The 12,593-nt window shown below is 38.3% G+C and overlaps 2 protein-coding genes across 2 annotated transcripts; one reads left to right on the top strand and one right to left on the bottom strand.

Moving 5' to 3' along the window:
- The first annotated feature begins 708 nt into the window (after positions 1–708).
- Positions 709–5,947, top strand: LOC126601155 (protein EARLY FLOWERING 3-like). Its single transcript, XM_050267825.1, has 4 exons — positions 709–1,463; positions 1,847–2,724; positions 4,442–4,493; positions 4,630–5,947. Exons 1-4 carry the CDS (start codon positions 1,284–1,286, stop codon positions 5,659–5,661), a joined length of 2,142 nt encoding a protein of 713 aa, XP_050123782.1. The 5' UTR covers positions 709–1,283; the 3' UTR covers positions 5,662–5,947.
- A 247-nt stretch (positions 5,948–6,194) lies between these two features.
- Positions 6,195–12,067, bottom strand: LOC126601156 (uncharacterized). Its single transcript, XM_050267826.1, has 8 exons — positions 11,961–12,067; positions 11,318–11,553; positions 7,999–8,085; positions 7,557–7,877; positions 7,293–7,454; positions 7,124–7,177; positions 6,825–6,971; positions 6,195–6,707 (listed from the first exon to the last, which is right to left on the bottom strand). The coding sequence occupies exons 2-8, from the start codon at positions 11,483–11,485 to the stop codon at positions 6,315–6,317; spliced, it is 1,332 nt and encodes a 443-aa protein (XP_050123783.1). The 5' UTR covers positions 11,486–11,553; positions 11,961–12,067; the 3' UTR covers positions 6,195–6,314.
- Between the last annotated feature and the right edge of the window lie 526 nt (positions 12,068–12,593).

The following is a 12,593-nucleotide window of genomic DNA, read 5'->3' as shown; positions in this document are numbered from 1 at the left end:
TTTAAACTAGGACCGTTTCCATCAAAAGTAACGTATAGCAAAAGTTATGCAGTTTAGTGGGTCTGAGACTTCAATTCTCCATCCTGTAATATGGCTTGTACAAGAAAAAAAATGTGAATTAACAAGTTGTTGAAATAAATCGAGTTTTTAAATCTATATTTATGAAAAAATTGTAGCTTAAATAGTTTATAATTTTTACTTTTTCTGGTAAGTCTTGTGATCTAGTTTCTCGTCTCTCTATTTCGCCTGCTCTCATATCGCTTTGTTTATAACGAAATAGAGGAATAATGATGAAAAATAGAATAAATTGATCTCAAGTTAAATAGGCTTTCATTGTCTTTGTAAACTCCAATTAAGTTTGGATAAAGTAGTTAAATTCATATAAAAATATATTATCTCCCACCCTAAGTAGCAGTCTTTGATCCACTCGATCAATCAATTCAGGTTTTTAAAATTTAATCCGACAACTATAATCATTGAGTCTCTTTAAAAGTTATAATAACTTTGACCGTTAAATAAAATTTCAAATGTCTGAATTAAGTAATTTGATGAATTTAGTGGAAGGGATTTGAATAATATCCCTTTCCATCTTTGAGAAGAAAAATAAAATAAATTACCAAAAGCCAAATGCAATATAGTAATAAAAGGAGCCAAATGCATTATAGTAATAAAAAGTGGAGGTTCTTCCTTCTAGCAATCTAGTTCCATCCAAACCAGGGCCCAACAAACCCCGCACTTTTTCACTTTCCCTTTTCATCAGCTCTCTCTCATTTGCGGAATCCCTAAATTAAGCTTTGTCCTCTCTCTCCTCTCTCTCTTTCTCTCTCCTCTCTCTCAGCCCTCGAACCCCAATCTGTTTCTTGGCTCTGCTTTTACTCCTATCCCTTCTTTCCCACTATTCACGCTCTGAGTTCGTTCCTCCATCAGTTTTCACTCCCCAAGTCCTTTTTTCCTCTTCTGGGATAATCCAGAAATCTCTCATTTTTTTTTTTCAACTTTTTCTGTGAATTTTGACATCTGGGGTCTGCCTGATTTCGAGCTTCCCTTTCTGGGTTGTTATCAACTAACTGGTTCAGCTTTTGGAAAGCCTGGTTTCTGCTTCTGGGTTCTCTGGAATTTGATCTGTTTTAAGAAAGGTGAAGGCTTTTCAGCTATCTACCTGTAGATTTTTTCAGATCCTTTAACAAAGGAGCTTTTTTTTCGAGTAATTTTCAAGTGGGTTTTCAAAACTGAATGTAAAAATCGGTTTTTCGCACTTGGGTTTGGAGTGTTGGTGTTGAAAAATGAAGAGAGGGAACGAGGAGAAGGTTGTGGGACCTATGTTCCCAAGGCTCCATGTGAATGATGCAGATAAAGGAGGGCCGAGAGCTCCTCCAAGGAACAAGATGGCCCTCTATGAGCAGCTGAGCATCCCATCTCAGAGGTTCAATCCTGGGGTGCTGCCTCTTAATTCAATTAACCAGGTAATTTAATCATAATTTGTGCTTACTCTTTTCTTAATTATTTATTTGGATTATTTTGAAATGTTATTGTTTTAAACTTGTAGTTAGGTTATGGATTTTCTCAGGCTTTTTGGATTTTTGTTTTTGTGGTAGTTAACTATAAGTGTTGTTTTGTGCTATATTGAGTAATGTTGCATATTACTATGTCTATATGTTGTGTTTTAATGGCTATTAATTGTAAAAAAAAGAAGTTAAAATATGCCAATATAGCTACTATTTGCAGCATGCTGCAATTAAGAGGGAAAAAGCAACGGTGTGTTGATAAATAGTGTTGGAAGCTTGTTTAGTGTGGACGGAAAATGATTATCGCGTATCTGAATTTTGGGAGCAATTTATGTTTTCAGGGGAGTCGTTCGGATGGAAATTTGGCTTTTCCACTTCATGGGCATCCATCTACACCTACTCATCAGGCTGTGATTTTTCATGGTCGCCAGTCTGATGGAGCAAATGTAAACGTGCCGTTCGGACAAACCGACCTAAGAAGGAAGATCGGATATGAAGATGATTTTAGTGTTCCTGTATTTGTTCAATCAAGGATGGGTCTTGGTCACAGTAAAACTCAAATTGGTAGTGAGGAAAAACTTACTCCCATCAGCTCGCCTCATTCTGACCATTTAGTAAAAGTAAGAAACGTGGGGAAGAAGGATCCAAAACAAATAAGCTCCCCAACTCTGAATTTAAGACGAGAATTGAGAAGTGAGAGAGAAGAGGACCTAATAAATATAAGCGGTTCGAGTAAGGGCCATTCAGGAAAATTTGCGGCAAAAATATCAACCATACAAAAGATTGATGGGCCTGTAGAAGCGAATGCATCACCAAATCAAGAGGATGCAGAATGTTCTGTTCCGAGATTCAACAGGTTAGCTGAGAGTGATGCTTGCTTACAACAAGAGTCTAGAACTGGGTCGCAGCCAAACGTAACTGGACAAGGTGATGGTCTTGTTGAGTCTTCAAGGGATGTAGAGAAGGGAACTCTTTCCCAGGAAAAAAGTGTTTCTTGTTCTGGGGCGGATCCTACCAGTCCCAATGAGCCTGATAATGACAGTGAATACCGTGGAGACAGAAAGTGTATTTCACCTCAAACGGGACATGTAGACAAAAGTGATGATGTCTCAGAGACCTCCATGGTGGATTCTATATCCGGCATGGACATCTCTCCTGATGATGTTGTAGGAATAATAGGCCAGAAACATTTCTGGAAGGCAAGAAAAGCAATTGTCAAGTAAGTCTCTATTTTCTCCGGTAGTTCATTTCAGTTGTTACTTTGCGCTTCAGAATTTTGAAGTTCACTTTTTTCCCAGTATGCGGTATATGAAGCATTTGGTCTCATAATATCTTCGTGTTGTTGAGTATTTCTTCACTTATGCTTTGTGATTATTTTTGTCTATTACTTTTTTTTCTTCCGTATAGCTGTCTTAGACTGTTATTTATATAACAATTAGGAATATAGATATAATTTGAAGGTAGGTGAGATTTCATAGTGCAGAGTCCCGGGATTCCTTCTAAAGTGGAATTTTTTTGTGTTATAAGGCCCTCGATAACATTTTAACGGTGGATATGGATCATCTTACAGCAGGAAATATACATCTTAATAGAGTTACCTTGTGCAACGTGACCTCCGAGACAGCGGATCATCTCGTTATTCATTGCCTTTTTGTAGGGGGTGTGCTATCCACACACCCCATTTTACTTCTCACACACCCTTGATAATTTCCATCCGTTGATCTTCTTCAATTCATCCGATCCGACGGCCGAAAATTAAAAAGGTGTGTGAGAAGTAAAATGGGGTGTGTGGATATCACATCCCTTTTGTATCTGCCTGTTGGGTTTATTCTTGTCTCGGTTTGGTAATGCTTGGGGGTTTCCCTGTTCACTATGAAAAGATTTCCCTTCATGGCACTTGAGGGCTGGGAGCAAGAAGGGGAACAAATAATGAAGGATTATCCTTGGGACTACATTGTGTGGATCTTGGACTATATTTGACAATATAGACTATATAGTTGACATGGTGGTGGACATGGTGGTGAGGAGGATTACATCTCTTATGTAGTATTTTGATGTGGTGTAATGGAACTTGGAAGATTTTATTTGGTCGGGGTTTGCGTTGTCTTTCTTATACACTATAGAATATGAGAGTATCCCCTATATATGTGTTCTTCTAAACATTACACCGCTTTTATTTTTCATTATGAAATGTGAATAAGAAAGCTTTAGTTTGTACAATGCTTTTATGATTTTAATTGAATATTACAAAATTTAAGCTGTTTTTATGTTAAAGAAAGGAGATCTGCAGACATCTAAATGATTTATGTCACAGATATTTGCCATGTTTCAGAATCTGTTGTAGCATTTAGCTTTCTTTTATATTGCTCTGAAGATTTATGTCGCAGATATTTGCTATGTTTTATATCTGTTGTAGCATTTAGCTATTGTTTTATAGTTTTGAAGTGGTTTTTGTATCCATTATTAATTTTATTGCTCTGAATTACCTCGTTGTGTATAACTGTTTTCTGATGAGCAATTTGCTGCATCCATCCTTAAGCTGTTTCCTTCCCATGTTTGGTAAATGTCATATTTGTCTACAATCCTAATCAATATCACGCCTAAGGATTACCTTGGGGTTGGTCAGGTGGAGTTAATGGGCTATGGTGTTTTTCATGGGTAAGCAGATATTTTGTGACTAAAGCACTTAGTCATTTTTCTGTTATCTCTTAAATAACATGAGTTTCTATTTTCTGTTCCGATGCATGTAATCCAATAATCCACAGTGGGGATTTGTTTGGTACAAATGATTGTCAACTGCCCGATTTTTCATTTATGTCCAGTTTATTGTTTTGTTTTCTCGTATTGGTTTTGTTTTTGTGATTTACCAAGTTTCATATGGTTTGGTGTGTATTGTGCAACTATGTTTTTGACACGACTCCTTGTACTTTCTACAGTCAGCAAAGATTGTTTGCGGTTCAAGTATTTGAGTTGCATAGACTCATTAAGGTAAGACTAAATGGATAGATTGTGTTTGATTTCTTTTTGTTGAGAATGTACACACACACACACACACACACACACACACACATATCGGTTGACTTAGATCGGAAGAATTAGCTGAATAAAATTCTCTTTTGAACAGGTCCAACAACTGATTGCTGGATCTCCACATCTTTTGCTTGAAGATACTGCTTTTATGGGCACATCTACTTTAAGGGGATCCCCAGCAAAAAAACTCTCATCAGAGTATGTTGTAAAGCCACTACTACATATTGTAAAGCGCAAACACGAACCTGAGAAGCCAAACAACAAAATGGAATGTTCTGCGGAAAATGCAGTAGGGAAAACATCTCATAATTCTGTGAAGAATGGTAGTCAGACTTCAAATTATGGGCCATATTTAGGAAATCCACAGCCAACTCTTATGGCTTCTGATAATAAAGCCAGTCCTTGGTGTTTCCATCAGTCTCCAGGACATCAATTTTTAATTCCGGTAATGTCACCTTCTGAAGGACTTGTGTTCAAGCCGTATAATGGACCAGGATTTATGGGAGGACCAGTTTGTGGAGGATGTGGACCCTATGGCTCAACTCCGATGACAGGCAACTTTGTTAAGCCATCCTACGGGGTTCCATCTCATCATCTTCAAGGAATGGGGGTTCTTCCTGTCCCTCCATCACTCAGTGGTCATACTTACTTTCCTCCATATGGCATGTCCGTTATGAATCCTGGCATGCCGAGCTCAGCAGTTGAACAAATGCATTGGTTTGCTGGACCCGTTTCACATGGTCACACCAATCAGTCATCTGGAGGGGGTGCAAACTCCAATTTGCAGCACCAAAGCTCATGCAACATGCCATCCCAGAAAAATGTCACCATTCCTCACGCCAAAAGGCTTCAGCCATCTAATGACAGTGGGTTACAAGGAAGTACAGCAAATAATACAGGCGACAGAGCACCAATGAGAACTGATCAAAATCCTGAAGGAAGCGATGCGCTCCAACTTTTCCCCATGGCTCCAGTGATTCCAGACGGAGTTCCCCAATCTAGCGACACAGGCCAGCCAACGCGAGCTATAAAAGTTGTGCCTCACAATCCAAGAACTGCAACTGCGTCGGCCGCTCGAATTTTCCAGTCCATACAAGCAGAGAGAAAACAGCAGGTTTCAACCTAGCTAATTTTCTCGAAGTTGGAGTGGCTCGGCCACTTCCTCCATGTACCATTTTCGGTATTATATTGTGTAACAGGTATTTTCTTTCGCATGTCTCGGTCTTGTGAATGTATATTCATATGTATATCCTATATATACCTCTGGAAAACTCACAAGCAGAGCAGTGTAATCTGAACATGCGAGATGTTTTCTCTTGTATTATGTTATAGTGGGAATATAATGTAAGTATCTGATTGCCCATTTTTGAGCATCTGATTGTTGTTAAATAGAAGATAGTCAGAGCTGGAAATATCTTCCCATAAATTACACCATATTTTTGCTATTCTCCGGATACGATATTTTGATCACATTATTGACATGGTTGATTATCTTATATTAAATCATCATTTAGAGCGTCGATTCTAGGTTTTTGAATCGCACTCTGGTTACCTAAAACCTAAAATTTAAAACTTATTTGAATCGCACTCTTGCGTTCTTTCATCTTTTATTTTCTTTTTTCACTTAGATGGATCGCATTTATAAGTACTCTTTCCTGGCACTAAAAAAGTACTTCGGAATCTCTGATCACATTACAAATCAACTGGAGCAAAACAAAATTGGACTTTATTTCAAAATCAAAGGAGATTAAGCACCCATAATCTGAGGATTTAGAGTAATTAGTTACAATCAGGAGGATTTAACCCCGGGCCGCCAAAGTAAAACACAGGTTCTTCGGCAAGTGAAGCAGCATAGTTCAATGCAGTGTAGCAATACTCTTCGTCTGTATAAGTCCCTACCCACTCAGGATACTTGAGCTGCATTGAGTAATCTATGATCCTAACCTGCTTAATATAACATGCATTCCCCAATTTGCCCCATGCAAAATCACCACTTCCCATTTCAGTTGCAGTGTGTGGATGGTTTTTCTTAATTTTGGAGCTGTACACCTCCCCACCCCATTCGACTAAAGCTGCAACACCCTTTGTTAGGTAAAAGAAGAGCTCCGGGGGAAAGTATCCGACGGGGATGTTTTGGCCGACGCGCACCCACCAGTTGGTGGTGTGAGAGTCCTACAGCAGGAATAGAACGGGTTACAAACTTTTAATAAAAAACAATACTGTAACGGACTAAAGGGAGACAAAATCGGCTTATTGTTTGTTCAGCGTAATCCAGTTGACATTTCAGACCTTGGTGATGCTGAAGGTGGCCTGATATTGTGGACCCATTTCAGAAGAAACAGGTCCAAGTGCCATGCCAAGGGCTAGGTCTTTGTTGGTGTGCACAAATCCTGAGCAAGTGAGATCAAAGCAACCTGTTGATTTGTATGCGTCCTTCTGAAAAAAATGAAAGAAAAGGGTTTTCATTGGAGAAGTTCTCCGGGGTTTCACAACTTATCACTTCTGTCCCTCGCATTTTAATCAAAATATATGGAAGCTGGTACCAATGACATTATCCTGACTGATCATTTTTGTAATGAAGTACTTACAGTCCAATATACGAAAAGTCGACTTGCTCCATCACCATACAACTTCGGATTTACCTAGAAGCGAAAAAGGAAGGTTCATGCATATGTGTCAAAGTGTGATTTTATAGATCTAAAGTTGGTTTTTTTTTTTCATCTGCAGTCTACGGATGAAGAGTCCAGAGTTGCTTACCACCCAGCCTGATTCGACACTTTCAAAGGCATCTCCGGGTCCATTCTTGAGCCAGATTTGAGCGGTAGTGAACTCATCTGGCGATTGAACTCTTGGATTCCAAATATTTATATCCCCTTGAGCACCTGTATAACTATATCCAACTGTTATAAGGATAGCAGCCTGCACGTTCACATAAAATTTGACCATAAATTGCACAAGATACAATTACAAACTAAAAACTGAAATAGTTGTCGAATGATTCTAAACATAACATTTGCTTACTGAACGATTGATTTGAGGACCGAGTTCGACTCTGGTACCGTTGATGATTACAGCGCCTTTCTCATCGTTGGTTGAGTAGTAGGAATTTGCCGGTTTCTTCCCAAAGTGTTCAAGTGAAGCAGCTCTCAGTAAGTCCTGCCTTCGAATTCTCCGAATGGGAATGGTTCCATCTGGACAGCTTCCACTCTTCTGCCAAATCTGAGACAAAATCTGCTGAGAAGAATTATGATCATTTTGTACAGGACTACTTGCACTAGGACTGGGACTGGGACTGGGACTAGAACTAGGAGCCTCCGATGCGAATTGAAGATTCGGTGTCATCTGCAATAAATATTAACCTCGTTAATCTTCCAACCGTAAAATGTTTCATTTAGATGTAACCAACCATAATGTTTTCAAGTTTTTGTTTCGTACATTCTTCGAGGAAAGGATTAAAGTAGACCTGAATTTTGTGGTTCCGCAACGCTGGATGATCAAACGCTGGCTGTTTGTAGATGTCAACACAATCAACGATATCTCCATCCTCACTCTACTAGAAATCGTAAAATCAAAGAGTTCAAGTGAGTTTAGTCTGCAGAAAAGATAATTAAAATGGCCGAAAAACCAGACCTTTAGGGTGTGTTTGTTTGGCATCACTAGCCCTCACTAGACTAGACTGGACTAAGTTTTAGTCCAGTCTTGTGTTTGTTCCCTACCCGGACTAAGTTTAGTGGGATTAGCAGGGACTCGCCTCGACTGAGTCCCTCGCTAACAGGCCTTAGCGAGACCCCCCGATTCGGAGAGGACTGCTAAGTCGCCCTCTAATCCCGTCATCTCCCTTCTCCTTCGCACATTCGCACATTCGCACATCAACCGCAGCAACTGCAGCTTGCTCCTCGTCCCTTCGCACCTTCGCCCTCTCCCTTCTCCTTCCTTGTCCTACCACCTCGTAGTCGTCCAACATATAAAAAATCGACGACGGACCAGTATCGCTGTCAGTGGTCTGATCAGGTGAGCTTCATTTGCCTTGCATTTCAATGGGTAATTTTTTAATTTTCCAAATTCAATTGCTTTTTGTTCATTCCTTTCGGTTTTGTTTATGCATTTCAATGGGAGTTTTGAGTTTTTTTTTAGGGTTTTTGGTGATTAACTATAATCCAACATTCATAATTATCGAATTTAGTAGAACAGCACTGGGTCACTGACTGCAGCTTGTTTTTGGATATACTTATGAATAATTTGACATTCGGGAATCCATTCGCAGCTTATGGATGTTTTCAATTTTTGTGGTTCTTCGAGTGTAATGTGTGAGAAATTCACCCTTATATGGAGATCTTAGTAGTGGATTAGGGATGTATCATGTCCAGGATGACTGGTGTTGTATTGGCAGTGACGGGGTATCTAGTTGGATTGATGTGTTGAACAATTATGCTATGAGCTAAGATTTAAGAAGAGGCCTCTCTACCTATTTTGATCATACTTGATCTTTTTCGAGATTTGTATTCGAATATTTAACCGTTTCTTCGACTCCAGACCTAGAAGGAAAACCATTTCTTCAGCCCTTGAGGGTGCCACTTGTTTTCTAGTGAATATTTAACATATTGGAAGCTTCTCTTTGGAAAATTTTGTGAGTAATCGTTTTCTAAAGCTTTCATCAACGTTTTGTGAGTAACCATTTCTTATACACGGTTTATATTGGAAAGAAAAGATTGGGGGTATGAATACTATGTATGCGGAAAGGAAATGCTTGCAGTCGTTTATACCTTTTTGGAAAATCAGTGTGATCTTTGGCAGGGCTTTTTGGCAAAAGGAAAGGTCATATTAGTTTATGGTATGCAAAAGTGGCAGTTTTGAATGCTTTCTGTGGTCCTTTCGCATATTTGGGGTGTTGCCATGAGTCTCATAGAGTTGATGTTTTTGTTCTGTTTTCTTTTGTGTATTTTTTTTTCTTTTTTTATTTCGTTGCCTTTTTCGTGATCATGGGATTGAAAATATCACTTTTATTCCTCATAATGCGATGGTTCTCACATATTCGTTGTTGGGTGGGCGATATGTATTTTTTTCCTTACTTTCTGTGTATAATATGTAACTGTGAGTTGTATTTGGGTTTAGGGGTTGTGAGTAGCAAATCAATGCTCCCTTGTATGAGTTGGGATGGAAACAGCTGTTTGACTAGTGTCTGTTTTTCTCTTTGGGAGACATATTATGTGCTCCTTATGTACATTTTACTGGACGTAGTTTTGTACTTCTCTTCGTAGATTTCATGTTGTCGATTTCTCAACAATGTATCATTTAGTCAGGTTGTTTGAAATGGTTGTTTAGACAAGTTGTATTATTTCTCAACAATGTATTTTAGAAATTTGGTGTGTAGTCATGTTTAGTGTATGAAAAGTTGCATCGTCCTTGAAGAAGGCGTTCACTGGAGGTGATTTGATTTACATGTCTTCCTGCCAGCACTACCTTTTTAATGAACCCTTGAAGGATTGTGCTTTGCTCGAATTACTATCATATAAATTATATTCTTTGCTGTATCTTGATTCTATTAGTATACATTAATTCTGCATGTACTTTGTAGTCCTGCTGCTGTTTGAGCTCTGTCATTGTAAGTTTTCGTTTTAAGCTTTGTAGTTGGCTTTTCAATTTGAAGCATTGAAACTCTACGCAAGCGGAAAGCTGCATTTCGTTTCAGATTTAGTCTTTTGAGCTATGGCTTTTATCTTGAAGCTCTGTTTGTCAGTATGCAATAGTTGAGACCATTCATGTCGGTTTTTTTGTTGCATCATAGTTCTTAGCTGCAACTGTTAAGACTAGAGGAAGACAATGATCTTTGCATATGCTAGAGTTTCAAGTTTTTTTTTTTTTGGCTTATGAACTAATCTTTGCATATGCTTACTTTTTGGTATCAGGTTGGACTAGCCATTTGGGAAGCTTGAAACTCTGGTGGGAAAGTTGCCTGTGGTAAGAGAGATTTACACTCACTCCTACGACAAGATAGAGTGCAACTGCTACCCAAAACGCATGCCAAGTGGTATGCAATGCAGCTAAAAGAGTAAGCAAATGCAAAGCCAAAAGGACCCAACTACTGATAAGCTATAAGCCTGCCAAAACTAAATTCAAATAGTTCTCTTATCTTATCCAATCCATGCAACAGAATGTTTCAACTTAGTTTGAATGAGTCAACGATCTTGGAAGTATGAATTTTGTAATTTATGTATTTAGTTCTTAGTTATCTGTTATGTTTTAATTTGAAGAGTTTGGTTTCATCTCAAACTCTCTGTCAACTCTATATATATATAATGAAAATATACATATGTCTAATTCATATAGCCTAATTATACCTGAACTGAGATTTCTATCTTGGTATCATCCCACTTTGCGTCTAACGACAAACTTTCTCTCAACTTTTCCCATGGACCTTGTTAATCGTACAACCTTAGGATATGAATGTATTTTGTTCGGCCAATGCTACTCTTGAATCATGTATGTTTCTTTTGTTGGCAAGAGAATTTGGTTTTTGTATTTTTATTGAGTCTCACTCTCATCCAATATTATTAATTTTAATAATATCTTTAATAAAAAAAGCAATTAAAACAAAACAATAATGTAGTCCTAGTCTGAGCAAACACCAAACTGGTGACAATACTGTTTTCATTATCCTGCTTCTTAGTCCGACACTGCACCAAACGTTTCATTAAGCTAGTCCAGCTTAGTCTAGCCTAAGCCAGTCCAGCTTAGTCCCTGAAGCTAGTCCAGTCCGAGACAGTCCGGTACAACAAACGCACCCTTATAGTCTTAACGCCGGGCTTATTGAGAAGCTTCAACATCTTACGAACTTCCAAAGTAGCTTGGATTGCTTTAGATTTCACATGAGGATGATGATCTACTGCTCCACCACTGAACACAAACAATCCCATTGCTAACAAGAGCATTATAATCCTCCTTTTCCCCATCTTCGATCTCTCGGCGTCTCGCTCAATCTTGCACAGAGAGAGAGAGAGAGAGGGGAAGAGGAAAGTGTCTGGTTTGAGAGGAGGAAGATAAGAATGTCTTGATTATATACAGTGCATGCATATGCGTCATGGCTTCAGTTTTAGTCCATGTGTCAAATGAACAATTCATGCAGGCTTACACAATGAGCTGGAGAAGTTTGCATGTATGGAAAGGAAAAAAGAGAGTTTTAACGAAACACTCCCGTCACTGTTTACTTTTAACAAAAAACCACATTTTTACACCTTTAGTTGTCATTTTTCATTAAAACTAAAGTTTTTTTTTAAATTTTGGGGTTACTTCTGACTTCTGTATTCAGTGAATCAAACAGTTGTGATGCTATAGAAAAGTGTGGAAATTCAGAAAACATAAAACTTATTTGGAAATCTTAAATATGCCACTTTGGTAAAGATTTTGAAAATTTAATCTGGTTGGTACCTTCTGAGCATAAATGGAAGATATGCCACTCTGGTGGAAATATAAGATGTTAACTAATGAACAATTTTGCAATGGATAATGCTTCCATCATTTCCATAACCGTAGATTCTCTTAATCGTCATCTCAAGATAAACCTTGGAAAAAATCATACGATTGGGAGACTATTTAGTGATCTAAAAATTAAAAACAAGGGTAAATTACATAGTAGCCCCTCAGGTTTGAGGTCTATTGCAACCTCATACAACAACTTTAAAACATTTCACTTTCATACATCAAGTACCATTTTATTTCAAAACAATACAACCGTTACATTTTCCATCAATTGATCCGTTAAGTGCTGACATGGTTGCCATATTTGTACCACGTGACCAAAAAAAAAAAAAAAATTTAATTTTTTTTAAAAAAAGCCTTAATCTTCTAAAAAAAAAAAAAGAAAATTCATATCTCATCTCCCCACCCCCCATACCTGAACCTTGAACCCAAACAAAAAAGAAAATAAAAGAAGAACCCCGCAATCATCCAGATGCCAATTATATCCAGACCTCTGATGCCCTGCTCGCAACCTCCATAAGTACCCCCACCTTTCTTCCCGCTTTCTATTCGCCCCAACACCAATCCTATATCCATCACTCT

The sequence above is a fragment of the Malus sylvestris genome, chromosome 15 (assembly GCF_916048215.2).
Source record: "Malus sylvestris chromosome 15, drMalSylv7.2, whole genome shotgun sequence".
Taxonomy (NCBI): Eukaryota; Viridiplantae; Streptophyta; class Magnoliopsida; order Rosales; family Rosaceae; genus Malus; species Malus sylvestris.
This window is presented reverse-complemented; position numbering and strand designations above follow the sequence as displayed.